This window comes from Prionailurus bengalensis, chromosome B3, assembly GCF_016509475.1.
Source record: "Prionailurus bengalensis isolate Pbe53 chromosome B3, Fcat_Pben_1.1_paternal_pri, whole genome shotgun sequence".
NCBI lineage: Eukaryota > Metazoa > Chordata > Mammalia > Carnivora > Felidae > Prionailurus > Prionailurus bengalensis.
The window spans coordinates 68,425,546-68,452,256 of record NC_057355.1 but is presented as its reverse complement, the minus strand read 5'-3'; the positions used below and the strand labels follow the sequence as shown (position 1 = coordinate 68,452,256).

The window sequence follows — 26,711 nt, the reverse complement described above, 5'->3', positions numbered from 1 at the left end:
AAATTTTTTTAATGTTTATTTTTTGAGAGAGACAGAATACCATCGGGGCAGGGACAGAGAGAGTGAGACACAGAATCTGAAGCAGGCTCCAGGCTCTAAGCTGTCAGCACAGAGCCTGATGCAGTGCCTGAACTCACAAACCACGAGATCATGACCTGAGCCAAAGTCGGACGCTTAACCAACTGAGCCACTCAGTTGCCCTTGAAATTTGAGATTTTAAATTATACACATCCTGGACTTGATGATCAAATGACTATGTTAAATTCTTAGTGATTATAGAATGTTGCCAAGCAGCCGGCTAATTTAAGTCCTATGTAATTGTGTAATTGTATTGTTGCTCATGATAAATAAATTCGTATTAGATCTTTATTTACACTTGTATATAACAAAGTGAAAATAATCCTTTAAGTTACTGCCTATGTCCATACTTTTTAAAAAAATTTTGAGAGTGAGCATGTGAGCTGGGAGAGGGGCAGAGAGAGAGGAAGATAGAGAATCCCAAGCAAGCTCTGTGATGACAGCTCCAGAGTCTGACTTGGGGCTCAGTTCCACAAACCGTGAAATCGTGACCTGAGCTGATATCAAGAGTTGGACAGTTAACCTATTGAGTCACCCAGGCGCCTATGTCCATAGGGCCTAACCTAACTTTACTAAGTACGTTCACATACCATTTGACCAAATATCCTCATGAGATGAGTAACATCTCCATTTTAGATAAAGTGGAGAGATTAATTCTAAAATTTAACTTTCCTGACTGTACAAGTTTCTTACTTTCATAGTCTTCCTATACTTCTGGCTTTCACCTAACCAAAATGGGAGTAATATGTGGGTAGTTTTTTAAAAAATAAATATCTTTCATTATTAATCTCTCAGAAAAGCCACTAATTCAGGTAATTGTACCATTAATCTCCCATGGCTTCTTACTGAATTAGTCTTCCTATTCAACACTTCACCCATACCCATGGATATAAAATGGCATTAATACATCTTTAAAAGTTTATCCAGAGCGAAGGTGAAATTTAAAAAATTGCTCTGAATCAGACAATATCTATTTCAAAGTTTATGAATGTTTCCTATCTCGACTTACTATCAGAAATATCATAAACAGCCGAAATGAATATCCAGTTTATATCACAAACCTGTTTTCATGTCAGATAAACATGGTATTCATATCTACAGTCTTTATAGAAGTCAAATTCTTACTGGTAGTGAGAAAGGGTTGATTCCTAGGTAATAGACAGGAAATCGCTTTGAAATAAAACAGGTGTACTGCTATCAAGTAAAATGTGGTCAAGCAGACATCTGATGACTCTGGCTGCTCTGAGTAGATTTGCAGTGCTGTTCTATTCTGCTCCACCGTCTGAATGTGACATTCTAAAAACTGACCTGTAAAACTATCTTCAGTGGTTTGTTCGCCCTGCAATATTCCTTCCTCTAAAACCTAGAGAATATCCACCATTGTTGCTATTATTCTTTCCTTAAAGATTAACTTCTAATAACTTAAAATACAAATTTAGATAGATTTGCTCAACAATTTGGGTCAAATTCTAAGAGGTATTTTGAATTTCATTAGAGATTCAGACAAGTCATTTTCCAGAAGGTTACCTTTAATGTCTATGCTAAATAAATAACATTTACACACCAGACAAAACCATCATAGGCTTTTATAAGAATCAAAAGTTAAGAATCCAAGTTAAATGTACAGAGGCACATCACCTATTTTAAATTATAAAATCAAGTATGTGAATGTAAGAAATCACTTTGATTAAAAATTTCCAAGCTTAATTATTCCTCCTTAAATAATTTTAAATCCTATATTGGACAAAACAGCTACAAATATATTTGTGCAAATTAACTATAAAATAGTATGGCTCAAAAGTCATCGAATATTCTGCAGCATCATTCTCTAAGAGCACACTTGAGTCCTTATTCTGCTTTAGCCATTATTCTTCGTCCAAGGGAACCAGCTGTACACATCTACAGACCATATAAGCCCAATTATTCTGCCCCAAATTGGAATAAAAGATTAAGTTGCTATTGAAGCAAGTTAATTTCTAGGGATTCTGGCATAAACCATAAATATCAACGTAATTCAAGAAATAAGATCTGTAGGGCTTATCTCTTCCCTTTACGGGTTAGAAATTTCTCGTAGAAACCTTCTCTGACTCAGGAGGAATAACAGGAAATAGTCACAACTCGTTCACTCTTCCTATCACACTTAAAACTAAAATTCATACAATTTTCAAGAATTAATTTCTCATAAACCCAGCCAACAACTTCTTTCAAAAGGTAAAATGTAACCTCTGCTTGAAGAGATCACAATACAATTACAAAATTTAAATACTGCCATAATTAAGAAAAACAAGTCATTTATACAAGCCTAAGAATTCAAGTTGCTTGTGCACTGAAATTAAAATCTATCACTTAACCTTCCTGAGCTAACAAACCAACATGCAGATTATCCTGCAAGTCCTATCACCAACAGCTAATTTTATTTACATTAACAAGTATTAACATCTACCAATTACAAGTCTACAGGTTTACTCGTTGGTAGTAACTGAGCTTTTCCGATGGGATTTTTTGGAGAACCTTTATACCAGACCCTTTCTTTTTCTGATGGTTTCCTAAGGACTCTGCTATTTATCCCAGGAGAAAAGCCCGCATTATTATTTACAACAGATTTTAATATGTCATGATTTGTCAGGTCATCCAAGGGAACCTTAATTTGGCCTCTGGACACCACTTCCTGTTTACAAACTCTGGTAGACCCAAGAGAAGCATTCGTGGAGTCTGGGGGCCTCTTGGTCTTTGAGAAAGATTGAGAAGTTAACTCCATGCTTGATTTCAAAACTGTATCAACATTGGACTGTCCACACCCCGTAAACTTCTGTTCTTTAGGACCTGATTTGGTATATGAAATCAAGGAATCTTTTGATGTACTTTCCATACCAGAGGAAAGAGCACTGTCACAGCTCACTGACTTCACCAGAGGAGAAGCGGCATCACCAAGACTCGCCAATTTGTGCCGTACAGGTTGTCTGCTATACTCCAACAAGGAGTTAATCCTTCTGACAGACTGACGAACAGGTGTACGCTGAAACTTAAGAGGTGACTTTGCCTTTGTTTTATTTGGTTCATTTAAAGAAAGCTTGTTAAACCACTGTATGTGGTCTGACACATTACCACGCTCTGTCATTTGTAAGCTTTCAGAAACCGTAGCGCTACAGGTTTCCACCAGCGACTGCTGCTTAACAATTCTCACAGGCCTGCATTTGGACAAGTTTGTTATGTTACACGTGATGGGCTCTGAGGAAGAAGTGCTAGCTGCATGCTTCGCCAAGTTCTCTTCGATCATATTCTCGCTCTCCCTTAATTCAGGATTTACTTTATCCCCCAGAGACTGCTGTTCCTTTACGTGTTCATCACTAGGCAACTCTTGCTTAACTGAATAGTCTTTAGGTATATTTGAACAAATGCTTTCTTCATGTTCAATCTTCACATGAGTTGAATAACATTTTACAGTTGCTTCTCTATCCAAATTTTGAGTTTGATGTAGTGAGATGTCTTGTTCTGGAAAACTATGTTCTTCTTTACCAGTTTGATGTTCATTTGATTCTATCACAGTCAAATCATTAGTCTCAAACAGATTTTTCTCTGGACTGTATTCTATAGAAGATGTTTCACTTAGTTTTACTTTCCCCACATTAGTTACTGATGACTGGCTGTGATTTATCAATACATGAAGATTACTTCCAGATTCGGAAAATGCTTTCTGAATTTTCACCAGAGTCTCTGTGGTCAAGTGATTTTCATCCCCACTAAGAGAGCTTCCAGTTACACTGTTGTTATGCTTATCCTGTACATTAGAAAGGGTGCGTTCATATGAACTAACAGGTAACTTTTCAACTGAAGTATCAAGCTCCGAAGAAGAGCTTTCCACCTCAAGATTTGCCTTGATTGGAGAAACTTCATTTGTCACCATTTCTTGAAAACCGGAATTAGTAGGTCCTGTCCAAGACATCCGGTAACTTGTTCCATCTAGACGCTCTGGGGTTAATAAGTTCTCCTCAGACTTACTGATCTTTTTTGAACCTAAAATAAAGCAGTTCAGTCTTTTTAATCATTTATATTTGAAACATATTTCAAATATTATTCAAACACATGGCATATAAAGGTATTAAGCATTTAATTTCAATAAGTTAAGGATTTGTGTTAAAAGAATAATTTTTAGTATTAAAACGTCAAACTTTTTGTATTTATAAGCATCCTCCAATTGTTCATACAAACATACAATCCCAATTCAAACATTTTTACTTTTCAAACATGAATTTTCAATTTCTAGAAGAGTAAATTACTTAATATATTTTACCATAAAAATAATTGAAGGTTATATGTCAATTACATCTCAAGCTGGTACAAATTTTTCAGAAAAACAATGAAAGTAGGTTTTTTTTGCATAAAACTAACAATACCATGTAAATGTACCTTTCTTTGTTAATCTTTCATCAATATCTGGGCTAAAAAGGAGACCTGTTTTTACAGATTCAATCCTATTTTTTAAACTTTGTTGATTTGCAAGTCGTCGACCGACATTTTCGTATCTATCGACACCAGGACACCCATTCTGCGAAGAAAAGAAAATTGAAAATGTTTTAGTGAAGAAATAAACCTAGTTAATTCAGAATATTAAGACCAAGTAAATTTTTTGTATTTCTCAAAATCCTCTACAGCTGATTGAAAAATACATAAAAAATTGAAAAACAATTTGTAGCCAACACAAATTTACTTGCATGCATGTTGATGAAAACTGTAAGCTTTTGACTTGGTTCTCAGTTGATATTTTACGATCTAAAATAAAAACAGCCTCACATATTCATGAACTAAAAAATTTCTTTCTTTTGTGAGGACTCTGAGCCAGGGCATGTTCACAACAGTGAGTGAACAAAACAAACAGACCAAAATCTTCACCTCACAGAATTCACATTTTAGATGGGGTGATTTTGATCAGAACAAGAAAAACCGTAAATTATTTTGTATATTATGCAATACACAAGGTGAGAAGTGCTATGGCAAAAGTAAAGCAGGGTAAGAAGGCTCTGGAGTGACGAAAGGTGGGGCTGTCATTTTAAACAGGAGTGATTGGAAGATGACTGGTGAGTAAAGAAAAATGTGAGAGGGTAAAAGCCATGAGGATAAAAGGGAGAAGAACATTCCACAGAGAAAAAAGGCCAGGACAGTCTCCAAGGCTGAAGTCAGGAGGGCTCAGAGAGGCAGGCTGGATCCGGTCCCGTGGAGAGGCACTTGTAAACCTAAGAATTTTACCTTTTTTTCAGAGTGAAATGAGGAGTCATTGGAGGATTCTGAGCAGAGGAGTGACAGGACTTCACTTGGGTTTTAAAAGAATAATTTTGGCTCTAGTATTGCAGCAAGGTAGAAGCAGGCAGACCTACTAGTAGGGCCTTATTGCAGTGATCCAAGCTGGAGATGACAGAATTTAGAGAATGGTGGAAATGTAGTGCCAGTGAGAATTGGTCGGTCTTGATATACTCTGAAAGCAGAAGATACACAAGATGCCCTACTGGTTTACACAGGATGTGAGGAGTCAAGAATGCCTACGTGGTTTTTGGCCGAAGTGGCCAGATGAGTCGCCATATGTGAGATGGTGAAGACTACAGGTAAGAGTGTGGTTGGTGGAGAGGGGGAGGACTGGAGAAAGAGCAACAGTGAAGAAATGCATCTTGAGAGCTCTATCTGGGACAGGTTACAGGTGAGTTGTCTACTGGATGGACATCCAAGCAGAGAAGTCAAGTAGGCAGGTGCTAAACAGTCAAGTTGTTCAGGAAAGCATTTTGGTCTGGAGATATACATTTGGAAGTCTTAAGCAAATATAGGACATTTAAAGCTAATGAACACTTTGAGTAGAAAGAGAAAAGAGAAGTCCAAGGACAAAGCTTTGGACACTCTAATGTAAAGGAATTAGAAAAGTAACCCACGAAGAAGGAAGAAAATCATTGAGTAAAGTGTCCCTGAAGCAAGGAAGGGAAGTATGCAAAAGAGGAGCAAGTAACTAGCCAGGTGAAGACTAACAAGGACTGATCACTGGTTTGAGCACCACTGAATTCATGGATGACCTTCAGAACAGTTGCAGTACTGTTCTGGGGAGTACTGGGGATAAAAGCCTCACTGGAATGAATCAGTTTAAGCAGAACAGAAAAGGAGGAAACAATCAGTATTGATTCACATGTAAGAGTCTGGTATAAAAGGGGAGTAGAGAAGGCAACTGTGGCTGGAGAGGCAGGGCAGAGGATCTTTCACCACCACATCTACATTTTATGCTAATATGAACATCAATGAAATGGTGAAAGACACTTACTGGGTCTTTGCTACTTTTCCCCAGACTAAATTTCAAACGAAGAGATCTTCGGACCTTTTCTTTACGACTGATCTTAGGAGAGAAGCAGCCTGCTTTTCCCGATTCCACCCTAAAACAGAATGGCATTAAAAAATGTCAGCATAAAAACTGGAGGCATTCTCACAAAATGAAATTTTCAAGTCCAGAGCAAATTATATTGCCAGCAATTAAACAGTTAATAATTTTCTAAAATCAGTTAAGCTTTGAGATACCATGTATGGGGGCATCTCGGTGGCTCACTCCGTTGACTGTCTGACTTTGGGTCAGGTCACAATCTCACGGTCCCTGAGTTCAAGTCCCACACTGGGCTCGCTGCTGTCAGCCCAGAGCCTGCTTCGGACCCTCTGACCCCTCTCTCCCCCCACCCCCACTGGTGCTTGATCAAAAATAAACAAACGTTTAAAAAAAAAAAAAAGAAATACAGTATAGGAACACATTATATTTGTGTATAAAGAGGCCTCTCCTGTTTATCTCAAGAGTTATTTAGTCACTTATAAACCAGAATCATTAGAACAGACTACCTTTAAATTAGCAGGAAATTAAAAAATTACACACATCAACATACAATAGGATTTTAAGCAAGCAAGTAAACTCAAATTAAGACTCTTTCTCTGGAGTATATACAAAGGGCACTGATTAATAAGACAATAAAGGCAGAGAGAATTTTTAAAAATTATGATTCAAATATGTTTCTCAGCAGAAAGACAAACAAAGCATTTTATTTACTATATACACCAAATGTTTATCCATGAAAACAAAATGTCCTGGATGTATTACCTGCAAATTTTTTTACTTGCAATCCTCTTACTTCGCCTTAGCACACTTGTACTGATCGAATCGTTTCCACTGATGGCTACAGGAGAGAATGAACTCTGAGCTGACCCTTCGGGGCTTGTATCAATGTGAACTATAAAAATAACCACATATAATACACCACACATACTTTCTTTTCCAAGTGTAAAATATTAGTAGCAATTAGGTTTAAAGTCTTAATATCCAACCCTAAGCAACAACAAAAATCACGTAATTTCTGGTAAGAAACTTCAGAAGCCAAATAAACTCAACTCAACTCAAAAAAAAAAAAATAGTATCAATTTCTTACTTTTAAATTTTTTGTTGGCAATTAAGGGTCAGATGAAACATGACTTTTATATCAGAGTTTTACTTTAAACTCGTTTAAGAATACAAGGGAGGTGTGAGCACTATTGCAGACTGGAAAAAGAGCAAGCTTTCCAGACAGGCAGACTTGAGTTTGTCCCACCACTTACTAAATAGCTCTGAAAATGGACTTCTACAGTAAATATAAAAACTACTGTTATATATTTATATATGAAATGTCTAGCACAGTACCTATATTACACAATGTTAATTATTGCTATTACCAAAAATGAGCTACTGAAAACAATTTAGAGTCCGAGTATCTAGTATGTACCTGGCTAGCCAACTGCTGTCCACCTGCCTCTGTTCAATATTTCTGGCAAACAAAAACCAGTTATAAAACATGCCTACGAGTTCCATGCTAACAATAAGTGGTTACAACAGGTCATTCTGATTAAGTTATTTAACACTATACCATGAAACTATAATAAAAAATTAAGGGAAAAAAGTTATGAACCAAGGCTCTATATACATTTGAATTATATTTGAATCAAGTCCAGGATATACTCAATAAACATGAACCCTCTCAACTCCTCACCTGTATTGATAAAAAATTCACACAGGTCCCCAAACAGAGACAGCATGGTTTTTTTTAGTTGCAAAAACAGAAGGAAAATAATACAACCATCACAGAGACTTTTGGGTGCATTTGGCTGACAAAAATTTTGGAGGCCAATGTAATGTAGCCAGTGTGACATAGGTAGTTTATTCTAGAGCTGTAGTCTAATCTTGAAAATGTATCAGTGGTCACAAGGAACCACAGCCAGAATATAGGGAATAATGCAAAGTCATCACACATATAAGAAAAAAATTATAAATAGGTAATTCATGGATTATAGATTAATATAGCCGCCTTTATACATTAAAAAAAGCATCATAGCTGTTATTATCCAAAATTAGAAGCCAATCTATTTTCAATTTTACAGACAGAATTTATTGAATTGTGGCTGAGAAAGTGGGTCAAAGAAAAGTGGTGTTAAAATAACAGGTTATTGAACTTACTAATTTTTTTATTAAAAAAAAGTCATTGAAGGGAGGAGCCAAGATGGCAGAAGAGCATGGAAGTTCTTTTTGTGTCTCTCGTCCATGAAAAAAATCACTGATTAAGCAGGCTCGTACTGAATTTCCAGTAACACAAGCAGGTTTAAACTATGTTTGGGGAGCTTGGAGAGAAGGAATCAAAAGGTTCGTTTCTTGGGGCAGATGTTATAATGCTTATAAGCAGAGGCAGGCAGAATTACAGCTCACATTGGCCATTTGGGAACAGTTACTCCAAAGTGGAAAAAACCTTAATTAAGAAAACAGTAAGTTAGTTTAAAAGAACTTAAGTCTCTAACTTCTGAATACTCAAAGAAATACAGACAGAGCCTTAGAGTTCTTATCATTATATTTAAACCCATAGAGAACCTGTGAAGGACCATAAAAAACAAGTTGCTATTCTGTTCAACTTTCTAATAAAACAAACAAGGAAAATCTGAACTTTTTGGATAATGTAAACAAAAAGTTTCTGGGAAGAAGATCTCATCACTTAGCTAACAAAGTAAAATCCTCAACATTAACTGAAATTGAAAACCTGAAAGAATCAGAGATCACTCACATTTTGACGAAATGTGAGACAAATCTGAGATGGAAGACTCTGGGCTTAGTTAGAATTTCATTTCTTTCTGGGCTGATCATAAGGTTAACTTGTAAGACTGACTATGAGCCAACTTGAAGGAGCCAACTCAATCTAAGATCACACTAACAAAGATCTGATACTCAAATTAGCAAAACTCAGTTGTTCTCTGGAGGCTCTGGTTGGCCACATTAGAAACTCAGAGGTCATTTGGAAGAAAATGGCAGGTCAGTAAACCATCTGGAAACCATGCCACAAGGAACAGCATAAACAAAGTTTTTAAAGCTTTTATAAAAGCTACTTGAGTATAAAACTAAAAAATCCCCCCCCCCCACCGCCCTTCAACAGCAACCATAATGGTTCCTCCAATACCCCACCACTCTGCCTTTAGAGAAAATCAAACTGGCAATCTCAACAGAAGATAGCAACACAGCCCTAGCAATAGATCAAGAAGTAACTAAACTGGAATTCAGGATGTCCCGTCACCTAGTATCTGAGCGCCAGTGCTATACACAGAAGCCCAAACTCTCACTCTGAGTTATTTATCCTAACTTTCAAACAGCATGGTCATAAAACATATACACATACACATAATAATACTGAACCAGTGTCTATTTTAGAAGTTAGAGATTTTATAAAAATTCAGAGATTTGATAAACAGAATAAAGCCAAAGCTCCTAAACGGGGTGGCATTAATACGAAATAGCACTTTGCCCAGAGTAGGCATTCATGTTAACATTTACAACCCAATTATACAAATTCTATTTGCTACCTGATGCTGGTGTAGAATTGTTGAAGAGATTAGTTGGCAACAACTCCAAGTTAAAATTGTGCTTGATTGACTTCCTTTTCTTACTTGAGAAACCATGAGAAGACTCTATTGGTAGTTTACGCTTAGCATTTGGTGTAAGATTCATGGGTGATATGGGTAGCTGAGCTGAAAAAACAAAAACAAAAAAACAATCATTTGTTGTTTCTCCCAGAGTTGATAAAATACAAAAGCTTCTAATAATTTCTTCTTATAAAGCCATTACTTAGAGCTAACCAAGGAATGAGGGAATATGTTTACATTATCAAATATATGTTATAACTAAATTAACACCATCCAATTACTTAAAATGAAAAGAGGAAAGTCACAAAGAGGCAAGATTAACAAACAATAGTAACTTAAACCAAATGGACTGAAAGACGTATATAATCCACATTAAAGAATATTAACATATGGAATAAAATCATAATCAAGGTGGGGCGCCTGGGTGGCTCAGTCGGTTGAGCGGCCGACTTCGGCTCAGGTCACAATCTCACGGTCTGTGAGTTCGAGCCCCGCGTCGGGCTCTGTGCTGACAGCTCGGAGCCTGGAGCCTGTTTCCGATTCTGTGTCTCCCTCTCTCTGACCCTCCCCCGTTCATGCTCTGTCTCTCTCTGTCTCAAAAATAAATAAACGTTAAAAAAAAAAAAAAAAAAAAGAAAAAAGAAAAAAAAAATCATAATCAAGGAGTTCAAACAAACTGATCTACTTATTAGTTCTGCTTTTCATCATAAATGAGTATTAACCACTAAATTTCTTCAGTCTTTTCTTCAATCTGAAAAACAAAACAAGTGATCATATGGTCTATTATTGTGTTATTGGGCCGAATAATTTCAGCCACAAGCAAACCAAGATAAAAAAAATTGGAAGATAAAATAATAAACTTCTGGTTCTAAACAAAAATGAGATTGGAGCTATTTTCACATATTCAATAGCATCCAAGTTACATTCAACAGAAAAGCATGATTTAGAAGACTAAAGATATAACTAGATACTAAAAGAAATTCTTAACTACAATTTTGGGTTCATTATATCCAATGTAATTAGTAATGTCACAACTTAGTATTAAAGTACAGTATTTCCACTGGAAATAATACTTGGATTTGATTAAACCAAAATAAGTTAGGTTATGATTACTTTTTAAGTAATATACAGAAATTTTCACTTAAACAAAAAATATATAATACCTACCAGTTCTTTCCTGTTGAGGCGTAATAGAGGGTGTTCTGTTAGATTTAAGTTTATTTAATGCTCCACTAACAAAATCTGAAATGCAAACACATATATAATCAATTATAATTCAACATTTACCTGTCACCAATAATTCATATTAATATTTGTGGTTTTCCAGCATCTAAGTTTATGTCAACTTACAATGAACCCCTCACTCAAGTCATATGAGTCTGTTTACCGACACAGATAGATTACTTCCCTACACAAATCTTTCTTCATAGCATCCTTCTTATCTACAATAGGATACAAATATTCTGACCCTCTACCTAATTCCCCTAGTCTATACGCGTTTTTCAAGAAGGTTCAGTTTGACTTCTTCTTTGGAGTCCTTGACTCCAGGGAACTTTTTCCTTTGAACACCTCTCACGTTTGTGTAAAGGTTTAGCATTCAATACTAAATTGTATTGTCATTTTTGCTTTTCACATGCATGTGACATGTCTTCCCAACTATACCGTAAGCCCCCAAAAGATATACACCACAGCTTAATCTTTATTATATTTAAACACATTTTAGATAAAAGCATATTGCTATACCTGCACAAAACAGGACTGCCACTACCCCTTACCTCCTACACTTTGTCTTGGCTTTCTCTTATAGTCACCAGGAGTTTCACATTCACCTTCTTCAAAACCTTCTAATGATGGAGTAGCACAGAGACCATCAATACCCAACATGGCCGGTATCTTTTCCTGGATAAAATCTGGAACATGCCCTAAACAAAAACGTTCAGAGTTAAAATTTTTTCCTCCACTTTCACTCAAAATGTTCAGATAGTATACATCAACTTTCTAACAGCTGTCTTCACAGTTCACTTGGAGGAATATGGGATCTCCCTCAAACAACTCCTGTTACTTAATAAAGCAACTACATCTTACCAATATCTGATGCATGGTCAATAAGGGTCTGTACCACTGCAGCCTGTATTCGGAGCTTTTTTTCTGTGTTAGCAGACATCTTCTCATGTCCTTCACTTGTCTGAAGAAGGTTTGGTGCAAATATTACTGCGAGATTGCTGCTATCCATCTTATTCTCACTAGACCTTAAATGAAACAAGGTTTTTCTTAGATTGACCCAGAGACAAACAGGGAGTTAAAATAATATATCGGGCACACTTTGAAGACTTCTTACTTTATCAGTCAAACACAAGTCAAAATAGTTACCCTTTGTCTACCCATCTATATGACTGGCTTGAAATAAGACATAACCAAAAATAGCTCCTGTGTGCTTAAGTATATATCATAAAAACCATGTTAACCATGGAGTCCACACTTTGGGTTTCCATGCAAATTGAACATGTATATTTGGTTTTCAAACCCACACACAGAAAAACTGTATTAGAAGGCTACAAGCATGTCCAGAACAAGGAGGCTCACTGACAGCTGAGAGGGGGGACAAATTTGAGAAGAAAAGAAAAAAAAGTTTTTTTAAACAGTCATCTGAAGCTATTCAGTGGACAAAGAATCCTACTGACACCAATAAGCCATTCATAATGATGATGTTAAGTCAGCGAGAAAATACTAAATCGTTCGGTATATTGGTTCTTATATTATACAGGATATACTTCTTATAGTAAGGAATAATTTTTTAAGAAAAATTTGCATTCCAAATGTAATTTTAACTTATTATCTATAAGGGTAAATCAAGCTGATTAACAAACTGTCATTTCCTAAGACTTATTACTTACCTAAGGGAAACACTCTTGAGAAAGTTAAAGAAGTATCTTAATACATCGGTTGTGTGGTCAGTCATGAGACAGGAGAGCAGTAATGTAGCTTTATTCTTCTCCTCTGTTCCTAACTGTTGAGCTTTGAAAAGTGCTTCATGCAAATCAACTGGAAGAATGGGCTCCGGCAATTCCCTGAAAAACTGCTTAAGAAGTCCTGCAACATCACAAGGTGGTGCAGAAGCCAGGCAACTTTCACCATGATCCAGTTTATTCTGAAATAAATAAAATAATCTTGAGTATTTGAGGGCTTAAGAGTTTACTGCAAATAAAAATATCCTTTCTTATACTCTAGAGAGTTTTCTTTAATAAATTTCTCTTGGGGCACCTGGGTGGCTCAGTCGGTTAAACGTCCGACTTCACCTAAAGTCATGACTTCATGGTTCATGGGTTCGAGCCCCACATTGGGCTCTCTGCTGTCACACAGAGCCTGCTTTGGATCCTATCTCCCCCCCCCCACCCCCGCAAAAAAATAAACATTAAATATGCATATTAAAAAAAATAAATTTCTCTTAACACTTGTTTTACTATACAACATGCCATTTTAGAAAGCTAAAATTAAAAAAAAAAAAACCATTTCCTTTCATATAGTTTATAGCAATAAAGGACCATGAATTTGAACATACTCTGAACTTTTAAACCATTATATAAATAGATCGTGGCAATCATTTCACAGTATATACATATAGCATTAAGTTGTATACGTTAAATATTTGTCAATTATATCTCAATAACACTTAAAGCATTATATAAATGCTGCACAATTCCTTTTAGAAAAAAAGGTTCTTCTGCCATGAAAAAGGCTATTTGCAAATTCAATTTCTATTAGTAATTCATGCAATAGTTCTAAATATTTAAATTCTAAAAACCAAATCAAAAAGTGGCACAAATGAAAAATAATAGTTCAATAATATGCTTACCTTTAGGGCTCTCAGACGAACAACAGATCCTGATTTCCTAAAAAGCCCTTCTGTGTGAATATGCTCTTCTAAAGATGTGCAAGCATCAACAAGAAAACTGAAAGAAAGAACTGTTTTCAGGTGGCCAGATACACATCTAACTAAATCCTATTCTCCTACCAAAGTACATGAGCAGACTAAGCACTGTCTTTAGAAGCTTTGGTGTCAGAAATCCCTTCAATCTTTGCGATAAAAAAGGTTACCTCTAGTTGTCTTTTTTGCTTCCTAAGTGGTTTATGGTCCATCTTTTTATCCAGGACAACTTCAATAAGCTGCTTAATTCTACATCCTTCTCAATCCTACTCCATTTCTCTGCTTCTGCTCACAGCACAGGGTGTGTCTTTTTCACTGCCCCCACTTCATATCCCAGTCTCTCTTAATCCTCTCCAATGAACTCTCACCCCCATTACTCCAACAAAACAGCTCTCAACAAGGTCACCAACCCATGGTCAATTGTCTTCATCTTGTTTGTCCTGCCAGCATCTCACACACTTGACCACTCCCTGCTTTTCTGGAAAATATTCTTTTTCATGATAACTTCGGGTTTTCCTGCTGTCCCCCTAAGTGCTCCTTCTCAAACTCCTTTCCTGGCTCCTCTTTTTCTGCCAGACCTCTTCATGCTAGTATAACCCAGGGCCCTAAGGCCTTCTTCTTTTCTTTATCCTCTCTTCATGTGTAACCTTGCAGAGAATACATAGCTTTAAATATTTACCATCTACTACACTGGCCCAAAAAAAGGCAACATGTTTTTCTCACTCTAACATTACCTCTCAGAAAAAAAGTCAAATATATCCTAGTCCTTACAATCCTTCTCATACTTAGAAGTGTGTGCTCAATTTCTTTATACTGAACAAATTTGAACCATCGATGTTGGCTTTAATAGTTAACAGGTGATACCAACAAGTAAGAATAGATGTTAGCAGCAAGCAACTGATAGCATTGTACTGGTGCACAATGGCTGAGTGTCCCAGGGGGTGCCTGACAGAATTTAAAGTTTGTTTGTTTGTTTAAAGCGGGCATAGAAATCACAAAAAAGATTTAGTCATCATTACTGGGGATATATTTTGCAATTCTAAAGGTAGAAAATCATAAGCACACCTTTCGTAGGTCATTTAAAAAGCAAAATACTAAGTGCTCACCTTACAAAGATTGTGAAGTGTAGATTGTTAATCTACACTTATATGTTGAATGAGGGAAAACTGTTCCAAAGCAGCAAAGTATTCAATAAATGCTTTTGTACAATGCATCAGTTAAAAACCTAGGTTACTGAACAAGAGTAGCCAGAATAAACCCTACTTTGGATAGAGGGGAAATGAATTAGTAAGACCTAAGATAGTTTCCTTACATGTGTCTTTAAACTATTTAAGATGTAAACTTCCCAAGTAATTTCTGATGCTGTTAGTCTAAAATGTTACTTTTAAATAAATAGTAAGTGACATAGAAAAGCTCAAGTGTTACATAACCTGTATTCACAGATACTACTGAATGTTATCTTAAATATTCTTTTATCCACAAAAGAAAAAGAGAGAGAGACAGACAAACCAAGAAACAGGCTCTTAACTAGAGAACAAGCTGATGGTTACTAGAGGGGAGGTAGGTAGGGGGATGGGTGAAATAGGGATTAAAGAGTACACTATCATTATGAGCACTTAGTAATGTATAGAATTGTTGAATCACTATATTGTTCACCTGAAACTAATATAATATTGTATGTTAACTATAATGGGATCACAATTTTGAAAACCTAACAAAATTTAAAAACTTGTATAGGAGAAAAAAAATACTCTCATCCAACATTTCTAAGACAAAAAAAAAAATATAAATTGTAACTGAATTTGAAATTCAGTGTATTACTGAATATAGTCAGAATTGCAGCACAAGAATTGGTATAGAACTAAACACTGTTAGTAGAACAAAAATAACTTGCTTTTTAAACATTTAATTTATTACTGAACCTTAAATTCAATCCTAGGAATGAACAGAAATTAAAAAGTTAAAATATGTAAAAGTTTAAAAACATTTCGACATTACATTAGTTAATGTTGAGAAATTCAATCATTTGCTAGTTCAAAACAAATGTGTAAGAGTCAATCAACTATTTCTTTTTAAACGCTCAAACACCAGTATGAAATATTTTTTCTTCATCTCAAACTTAGCTTACCTTGGAATATGTCCATATTCTGGTACGACAGAATGGGGCAATACATTAAAAGGTACTCCAAATATTTTACCCTAAAATGGCAAATTCAGTTATTCTAACACAAATATTAGGCACAATGTGAGTTTTCTTAAATATTAAGCAAATTAAAAACCTCAGAAAATCTTTAAAAATTGAAATCATCAATCAAGACAATGAAAACAATTACTATAAGGACATTTGGTAAAAGGTAACTACTATACACTAAACATTGCTAGGTGCTAGGAGTACAAAAATAGTCAAGATAAAGTCATTGTGGGTGAGGGGATGGGTGAGACAGGTGAAGGGGATTAAGAGCACACTTATCAGGATAAGCACTGAATAATGTATAGAATTGTTCAATCACTACACTGTATACCTGAAACTAATGTAATACTGCATGTTAACTGTATTGGAATTAAAACTTAAAAAAAAATACAGAAAGTCATTGCACTGAAGCAATGTAATGCATTCCATCAGTTTCCAATCCCATAATGGAAAATCAATCCAGTTAATGCTTAAAACAAAATTTGGCTGAAACACTAGCATTTTCTAAAAATACTACAGGTTCTTTCAGTAACCTTATAAACACTGACCTTATACTTTCCTTCTGTCACCTTATAAATAATAAGATGAACAAAAGGTTAAATTGATAATGGTAATTCTTGTCACTCATTGAGTACTTCCTAAAATTACATCAGAAATGGTTATTTTTAGACCTGATCTTCTTTTCCACACTTTGTGGAAAAGTGCTATTCAAACTATGTTCTGAAGTAACCAAGAAAAGGATTCTTCTGCAAACATTTAATTCACATCTAACTACTTTGAAAAATATTTGTGAAAAGTCACATTCAAATGTATTACTCATATTCAAACTTAATACACTGAAGATCCAAGACTAAATCTGTATGTTACATACTTGTGAATAAAGAATCTGCCACTATCTTTGTGGATACATTCAAACTTCTTAAAAACGTGTTACTGATTGAGAAGGTTGCAGTTTTGCCCTGGATTTAAAAACAAATACACGCGTGTATGTATCTGCCTATACAGAATTGGATAAGTGGGTATACCCAGTCTCATAAACATTCATTTAGCTTAGATGCATCTGCTCTCCAAGAATGCTCTCGACGCACTTATGTGATAAGAGCACCTTATTTAACCTTACGTTGACAAATATCATTCAGCTCTGTCAGCTTTTCAACAGAGCAACAAAATCTTGCCAGTCCTTTTCAAGCATCTGGCTCCATTCAACTGGTGAATACAGAAGGCAGTACAGGATAGTGCTTAAGGGAGCAGGCTCCTAGTGGCAGGACTGCCAGGTTTCAAAGGTTGGCTCTTCTGCTTATTAGCTGAATGATCTTGATCAAATTAATTTTGTATGCTTCAGCACCTTCACACAGGTCCTCAGTCACAGAGTTACAGAGAGAATTAAATGAATTAAAAGATGTAAAACATTTATGGTGTCTGACATTGAGTAAGCATTCACAGAATATGTGTTGCTGTTACAATTCCCATTTCAAGGTGAGCTATTAAAAAAAAATGTTCGTGTGGGAAACCCCTTATTTGGGTAAATCAGAATTGTCTTGATACTGGACAACCAAACAAAATGCAAAAATCAGATGCTGAAGCTGATTATAAGTCTAGAGATATCTTAACATACACAGAATTCACGTTTTTTTCCTCAAGTCTATTATTCTCAATAATGGACTCACAGTAATTGCTATAAGTTCATAAAATAAAACTAACAAGATGCTTTTTAAACTTTGTGTATTGGAGTATCATTTACAATGTACTTAGTACCCACCCCATCCCCCACCCCACCATTTTAGAATTAAGATTCGGAAAGGGTCAAGGGGGATCAGTAAGTTTTCTAAGTAAGTCAATAGAATGTACTTAGAAAACTACAAGAAATCTAGTTTTCAAATATTACTTATCCTGTTTCCATTCCTATAACACAACGATCTTCTGTATTTCTTTCCCCAGAACTTACCGCTATATCTGTGGCTGCTGCTTCATGTTTCCTACGGTGGCACGGCCCATGGCCACTCTTGACCTTAATATTTATTAGAATATTTTTATTACAATTTCTAGCCTGACTACCCATTAGGATCTAGACCAATGACTGACGTAACAACCATCATTAACTGAATATGTGGCATGTGACAGGCACTGTGCTAGTCCAATCTACAGATCTTACCATTTTTAAATCCCCTAAATGACCCAAGGAGAGATATCATTATTCCCATTTTATAGAGTAGGAAACTGAAGCTTAGGAAAATTCAACAAACAGCCTAAGCTCACATATCTAGTAGGGGTAGAGCAGGATTCAAACAAACTCAGGTCTACCTGACTCTAAAAGTAGGTACTGATTTTCTTAAGGGGTGAAAAAACTCTGACACAAAGTCTTTCGTACACTTTCAAAACCAACTACATCTGAGACCTTGGAAAACCAGTTTTACAACCAGAAAAACCACTCCAGTTTTTACATATAAACAAATATGTTGCCACCAGCTGCAAACAACAAAAATTACTGTCTCCAGAATCTATAAGCTATTAAGAGGTATACAAATTATTTTTATTACTAGCTTTCTTATCCAAGTACTTATATAAACTAAGAGCTGTGCAAATCTTATTAGCTTTCATCTCTAAATACTTAAAATAGCTTTGTATCTCAAAAAAAAAAAAAAAAAAAAACAAGGAGCAAGCTTATTTTTTTTTCAAATTAGTAAATATAGAGAGATTATCTGAAGTCTATTTCTAATGTTCTGACACACCTCCTCTACTGACTTATTTAGAAAACTTACTGAACCCCCTTGACCCTTTCCAAATCTTAATTCTAAAACGGTGGCGCGGGGTGGGGTGGGTACTGTTTGTCTCCCTTCCTAAGATCTACTTGGGAAAATACAATAAATTGGCAACATCTGGAGACATTTTTAATTGTCAAAACTGGGAGATGCTACTGGTATCTAGTGGGTAAAGGCCAGAGACGCTGCTACACATCCCATAATGCACAGGACAGCCCCCACCTCCCACCCCAAAGAATGAATTATCTAGTTAGGGGCGCCTGGGTGGCGCAGTCGGTTAAGCGTCCGGCTTCAGCCAGGTCACGATCTCGAGGTCCGTGAGTTCGAGCCCCGCGTCAGGCTCTGGGCTGATGGCTCAGAGCCTGGAGCCTGTTTCCGATTCTGTGTCTCCCTCTCTCTCTGCCCCTCCCCCGTTCATGCTCTGTCTCTCTCTGTCCCAAAAATAAATAAACGTTGAAAAAAAAAAAATTGTCCTGTAACACTCTGAAACTGCTCCAAACTTTAACCTAATCCATTTATTAAAAAAAAAAAGAAAAAAAAAAAAAAGAAAAAAAAAAAAGAATGAATTATCTAGTTCCAAGTGTCAATGTTGCGAGGTTGAAAAACCTTGCAACTTTCTCAATGATTAAAAATCCCTGTAAAGAATCAACAATGTCATTCTTTAAATTTCAGCAGTAGACCATCTGGATTCATTCAGTCACGCTTAGCCACGTTCTCTTTTGGGATCCATACAGAATGAACATCTTAGCATGACCTGTAATAAGTGATGGATAGGGTGGTTTTTTTTTTTTTTTTTAACCCAAACCTCTTTCCCCAGAACCTACCGCTGTATCCGTGGCCGCTGTTTCATGTCTCCTACGATCGCACTGCCCACGGCCACTCTTGACCTTAATGCCATAGACGGCCCGAAGCTGCTGCAACAAGGCCAACCTCACCAGCCTCCGATCCCACATCCCGGACACGTCGCTCACTCTCCGAGGCAGGATCTCAGTTCTGACCCTCGTTCGCCACCAAGTCTTCCAATTTCCAAACACTCTCAGATTTGCGCTCCGCTCCGCTGCCTTCCGGCCAAGTCTGGCACTGTCCCGGCCCCGGACCCCAGCCACTTCCACGGCTTTTCCCTCGGTCCTCAACCCACTTGCACTGACCGTCTTCTCCTACTTCCCTCTGATATAGCCACACCTCACTTTTCCTTCACTTACACCGGCCCTCTTTCTTGTCACTCGATCTTTTCGGCTACTTACACAGACCTCCCTTCTTTCTTCCTGATCCTTTCGGTTCCTTGTACCGACGCCTGTTACCAGCTTCTCAGCACTTCCGGCCACTTCCTAAGATCCAGCTTCCTCCAATCCTTCCTTCGCCCTCGTCTCTTTCCCAACGGCAAAACACGACCCTTCTCCTTTGCCTTCCTGCGCTGGCAGGCTCAGTTCGTCTCTCAAGTCCCCGTCCCCAAACCCCAGCCCAGCCGCCGGACCAGCCGGCTGCTCAGGCGCCTCTTCCAGTCCCGGTCCCCGCCCGGGCTGGTCGCCGCCGTCACTCCGTTTCACAGGCTGCTCTTTCCCTCCCCCATCAGCCTGCCTACAGCCCCCGGCAGGCACATCCCGGTCTCCTCACTGAAGCCACGCAACTCTCCTCATGCCTCCGCCCTCACCGCCTCTGCAGCTCCGGAGCCGCAATCTTTCCACCTTCACTTCCAGCCCAGGCTCAAATGGCAGCGCCAAACAGCGCTCCGCGCTCTGATTGGCCCGTTTCTCATTTCAAAATCAGGACCTCAGAGAGTGGCCAGGAGCTGCCTGTCTAGTGAGACGCGGAAGGGCGTGGTGGGCACAACTAAGAAATATGAAAAGAGAGAGGGGAAAAAAAGGTGAGTTCCACTTGCTCCTCCATAGCCGTATTTTTGGAGGAAAGTACTGTTTCAAGCTCATTTTAATATATCTGGCCTGCGACTGAGACAATACATTCGGGGAAATGTAATAGACACCCCATTCTCATTTTTTTTTCAGAACTTGGCGGAGGCTGAAGGCCCTGTAACGGAGAAACCGATTCTACGGGACCGAAGTGAGGCAGCCTGAGTTAGGGTGTACAAATGCTGATCTGGGTACCCCTGAAGCAGCGCCTTTAGAGGTTACTTCGGCTCTGGAAACTGGCCCGTATTTGAGGAACTGATGGCTCAAATCTTAGCGCATAGGTAGTTAAATACACAAAGAAGACCTGTCATGAGAGAGTTGAGTGCGCGGGGCGAGCGAAGTCTTCGGGAGGCGACAGCTGCAGAAGCGGCATTCGTTGCAATACGCAATTAGGAGGCCCGCTCCAGTCCCACACGCTATCCTGTTGACGGACAGTACTGCACACCCCCAACTCTTGTCCCTGGGCTGCTGATCCATTCTCAAACGTCAGCGGTCCCATCAGGATGTTCTCTTTTTTCTGGGATGTAATTCATTTAGGGGAGGACACATGGACTCAAGTTAAATACGGGCAATGTTGCGTATTTAACTAGATCACCTCTCCTCACCCGCACGTAAACTTGGGAAGAACAGAGACAGAGCTGTATCTATTTTATCCGTTGTTGTATCCCTGTCGCCTAGCAGTGCGCATTTCCCGAATGAATGAATGAAGTAGAGAACATTTTGCTAGAATCATTTTGCCCCCTTCGGAGCTCAGTCCTTAGGCGTTCCACCTTTTCCAGCCTGAAGAAGATTCTCTGAAGAAATGGGAATAAAATGCAAGTGAAGCATTGTACCAACTGTTTATTGAGCGCCTACTATGCAATATGGTATAGGATAAAGAGCAAAAACAGACACTTTTGGGGGCGTTGGGGAGGAGAATATTAAGTAATGATATTAATGAGGACATAATTATCCACTGAGAGAAGTATAGTAAGGAAGGGAATACTATTCTATGATAGGGTATAATAAAAGATCCTTGATGCGGGGAGGAGCAACATACCGATGGTTAACTGATGTGAAGAATCAGAAATTGGCAAAAAGGTGGGATGATGGAGTGGAACAGTGATCAAGAGACAAAGGCACTGAAGAGGAACCATCGATTTTAACAGGATCCGGTGCATCAGAGACTAAACCGAACCTATTCCTACTCTTTTCTTCTTGCTTCAGAAATGACTTATGTTGTCTTTAACCTCCTCCCTCCCTCAAACTTGACATTGTTTTGGATTTTGGATGTCTCAGCTTTCCTTTTCTTAAAAACCTGACACTGCTGTTGAACATTAAGCACCTTTTCTATGTCATAATCCTTTTTTCCCAAACTGAGCTCTTTGATTTTGTTTCTTTTGTCTCGTTTAAGATGAAAGTTACTGGTTCTTAATGATGCTAACATAATTACTTATTTGCCTTGTCCATGTACACATATATACACACATACATATATGTAAAACAATAATAACAATATTGCTAAATAAGACTGCTGAATGAAGCTTGTTTCTTTTTTTCTTCAAAAATACTCTTTTAAATCAACTGGACATAATTCTCTTTGGTTATATATGGATGTACCATGGTTTATTCAACCAGGCCTCTATGGATAGATATATGCACTATTTCCAGCCTTTTGCTATTACAAAAAGTTCCCTCTGCATACACAATATGCTTTTGCTAATGGACCATTAGCACAGAGTCCTACAAATGGGATTGCTAGGTTAGAGGGTAAAAGAACATGTTATTTTGCTTAATATTGTCAAATTCACCATCATAGGCATTATGCAATTTTGTATTCACATCTGTGAAGTATGAGAGTTCCTGTTTCCCCACAGCCTCTCTAATGGAGTCGATTTTGGCTAATTTGATAGGTGGCAAATGGTGTCTCATTACAGTTTTGTATTTATCTTTTAATTAAATTTTTTTTTTCAACGTTTATTTATTTTTGGGACAGAGAGAGACAGAGCATGAACGGGGGAGGGGCAGAGAGAGAGGGAGACACAGAATCGGAAACAGGCTCCAGGCTCTGAGCCATCAGCCCAGAGCCCGACGCGGGGCTCGAACTCACGGACCGCGAGATCGTGACCTGGCTGAAGTCGGACGCTTAACCGACTGCGCCACCCAGGCGCCCCTGTATTTATCTTTTTATGAGTAAGGTGGAGCATCTTTTCAAATGATTTGTACATACAGTGAAGTATGATGAGTTTTAAGGAATGTTGGCGATCTACAGCTATGAAATGAAGGGAAACAAGCAAGGCCCAAAAGAATGTGTACAGTATGCTCCTTTTTGTGTAAGGTGGAGGGAGGTCAGAAATACATACACAAATAGACACTTGCTTATATTTTCAAAAATAAACAATGGAAAGGTAAACCAAACTCTAATAAAAATGGTAACCAATAGAGGGAGAGCAAGGCCTATTTCCTATCAGATAACCTTTAAAAAAAAAAAATGGAAACTTTTTACATATTAGCCCAATATAAAACAGGTTGAACTCTTTTAATGACTTTTATTGGACTTTTTGCTTTGTGTTTTTATTTGTTTAAATTGTAATCAGTCTCTTCCCTTGATGCTCTAGATTCTGAGTCATCCCTTAATGCTTGGATTCTGAATCATCAGAAATGTTACCCCAGGTTATAAAGGATTTCACTCATTTAATTTTTCTAGTACTGGGTGGTTTTTCTTTTTTTTTTAAAAAAAATATGTCTCTGATCCATTTGCAATTTATCCAGTGTAGAATAAAGAATGGAATTTTCTCTTTTTCCATATGGCCATCCAACCTTAGACATTTTCATTTTCTCTCGCTTCAGCAGACTCCCACACCTACCTCTAAAAGTAGCAAAACTCTACTATTGAAAGCCCCATGGAGTACAGATGGTCCCCAATTTGATTGTTCAACTTCAGATTTTTTGATTTTATGATGGTATGAAATGCATATGCATTTGGTAGAAATCATTCTTCGAATTTTGAATTTTGATCTTTCCTGGGGCTAGCAATATGCCGTGCGATACTCTCATGATGCTGGGCAGTGGCAGCGAGCTGCAGCTCCCAGTCAGCCACATGATGACGAGAGTAAACAACCCATACACTTACTATCATCCTTACTCCTACAACTGTGCTGTTTTTTTTTTTTTAATGTTTACTTTTGAGAGAGAGGGTGAGCAGGGGAGGAGAAGAGGGAGAGGGGGACCAAAGATCTGAAGTGAACTCTGCACTGACAGCAGCAAGCCTGATGTTGGGCTTGAACTCAGAAACTGTGAGAGCATGACCTGAACTAAGTCAGATGCTCAACCGACTGAGCGACCCCGGCAGCCCACACCCATTCTGTTTTTCACTTTCAGTACAATATACAATAAGTTACATGGGATAATTTATTATATTTTTTTTATAAAAAAGGCTTTGTGTTAGATTATTTTGGCCAACCGTAAGCTAATGTAAATGCTCTAAGCCTGCTTACAGTAGGGTAGGCTAAACTGTGATGTTCAATAAGGTGTATTAAATGTGTTTTTGACTTAATATTTTCACCTTAAGGGTTTACCATAATTTAACCTCATTGTAAGTTGAGGAAAATCTGTACATTGGGTAAAGGGGACATCATCTTTATTAAAACATTAGACTTTGCTTTTGGTTAGTGCCACCACACGGCACACATGATTTTCTTTATCCATTACGTCACTTAGCTCTCTCTTCTGTGAAATCAAGTGTCTGCTGAAGTACCTCCCTGAACCTGCTTACTATATCCTCGCTTGGAAAAAAGGTGACTTGTGTAGTTTCTCAAATCAGATCCAGAGCTTTTGTCTGAAAAGCCCAAATGATTATCCTTGAAATCACTGCCTCTGAGGCCTGGCACATTGCACAGACACAATTCCACCTATTAATAAAACAGAACCACTTGAGGAAACATCTGTCTTAAATTTGAACTTGACCTAGGTAGAAAATAATACAATGCTCTCATAGCCGAACTCTGAGATGACGGACAAGAAATGTCAAACAGGGACGCCTGGGTGGCTCATTTGGTTAAGCGTCTGACTCTTGATTTCAGGTCAGGTCATGATCTCATGGTTCATGAGTTTGAGTGCTGTGTCAGCTCTGCACTCTGTGCTAACAGTGTAGAGCCTGCTTGGTTCTCTCTCTCTCTCTCTCTCTCTCTCTCTCTCTCTCAAAATATATAACCTTAAAAAAAAAGTCAAACATAGAGTAATAGCCTTCTGAGACTTGTGAGTGAAAGAAACCAATACAAATTTCTCTTTAGGAAATAATTTGTGTTCTGGAGCAAGAACTTTTTTTTTTTAAGGTAGGTAAAATGAAATGGAAACGGTAATGATGGATATACCGAAATGACTAAATGACTACATAAAAAGTGTAAGTATCTAAAGACTTAGGAATTTTTTGGTCTTTTACAAAGCTAAATAATGGGAAGCTTATAGTGCTTTCAATCATAGTACGTACTTGATTAGATAAATTATTGTGTACCAATTACCAATTGTCAATATACTTATTGATTTGGAAGATATTCAGGATATAATCTGAGAAAAAGCAAGACAAAATTGTCTGTATAATATGATTGCTATTCTTCATATGCATACATGCAACAAAAAAAGGGAAAGATATTAACAGTGGTTATTTCTCAGTGGCAACATTGCAGTGACTTTTGTATTCTTCTCTGTGCTTTTCTGCTATCATCATCTGAATTGTTTTATAATGAGTATATTGTTATAGGTTGAATTCTTTTCCCTCAAAATACATTTTGAAGTCCTAACCCTCAGCTTCTCAAAGTGTGACCCTATTGGCAGATGTACTTAGTTAAGATGAAACCATACTAGAATAATGTGGGTCCTTAATCTAATATAACTAGTATCTTCCTAAGAAGAGGAGACACAGCTATGTGAGGCGAGAACACCATGTGATGGTGGAGAAAGAGATTGAAGTGTTGTGTCTAAGAACCACCAAGGATTGATGCCCACCCACCGGAAGCTAGGAAGAGGCCAGGTGAAATCAACACCTTGATTTCAGACCTCTAGTGTCTAGAAATGTGAGAGAATAAATTTCTGTTGTTTTAAGCCACTTGTTTTGTGACACTTCATTACAGTAGCCCCGGTAAACTAATATACATGTGTTACTTGATAATCATTAAGGTTATTTCCATTTTGAAAATTAAATGGAGTTATAATCAATATGAAGGGAGATGATCCGTGAAGGCACAAAGTTGACTTCTCACAAAACGTTTCCTGATGGTTATGAGGAGCAACTCTAGAGCCCTCTAGAGCAACTCTAGAGCTGCTCCTGACAACTTATTTGCATGCCTTACCTTTCCTCCTCTAGTTCTAAATCTCTCAAGAAGTCAGGGACTAGGTTCATGTTTACTTCCCACAAAGTGTAGCCCACAACTTTGAATCAAGTTCTCAATGAAAGCCTTTTAAATGGATGGATGGATGGATGGATGGATGGATGCATGGATGGATGAGGAATTCCTCTTAGCAAGAAAAGCTTTCAGCCACCACTCTTACAGAGTAGGGTGAACAAACTAACAAATGAAAGCAGGAAAAGGCCTTGAGGTGAAAATTAAAAGACTTTAGACTTGGAATGAGAAGAAGGCAGGCGAACCTGAAGCTCTACATACCTATGTGCATAGACTCCAGATCCCTAGCTCTGTGGAATGTTAAAAAGCAGATCCCCATTTGATAATGAGTGTGGGGATTTAAACCAGTGTCCTTGCCATGGGATCTCTAGGGGTCTTTAATACACCGTGGTACTGAATTGTTGTTGTTGTTGTTTTCTGTCATTTCAAAGCACTTGGTTTGCAGAATTAGCCTTGGTGCACTCTGCCCCATGTTCAACTAAGCCTGTTGAGAATACCCTTCAAGGCTGATCTTCTCATTTTCCTGTCCCTGCA

The 26,711-nt window shown here is 37.6% G+C and overlaps 1 protein-coding gene across 2 annotated transcripts; it reads right to left on the bottom strand.

The window, feature by feature from the left end:
- Positions 1–1,589: 1,589 nt before the first annotated feature.
- On the bottom strand, positions 1,590–20,634 carry ARHGAP11A (Rho GTPase activating protein 11A). Of its 2 annotated transcripts, none has more exons than XM_043555719.1 (12): positions 19,717–20,634; positions 16,071–16,141; positions 13,871–13,967; positions 12,912–13,165; positions 12,103–12,266; positions 11,793–11,939; positions 11,185–11,259; positions 9,958–10,122; positions 7,190–7,319; positions 6,374–6,482; positions 4,486–4,624; positions 1,590–4,092 (listed from the first exon to the last, which is right to left on the bottom strand). In XM_043555719.1, exons 1-12 carry the CDS (start codon positions 19,843–19,845, stop codon positions 2,525–2,527), a joined length of 3,048 nt encoding a protein of 1,015 aa, XP_043411654.1. In that variant the 5' UTR covers positions 19,846–20,634; the 3' UTR covers positions 1,590–2,524. The 2 variants fall into 2 exon arrangements, with proteins under 2 accessions (XP_043411654.1, XP_043411655.1); XM_043555720.1 differs by having other exon boundaries at positions 7,190–7,265; positions 19,717–20,625.
- Positions 20,635–26,711: the final 6,077 nt, after the last annotated feature.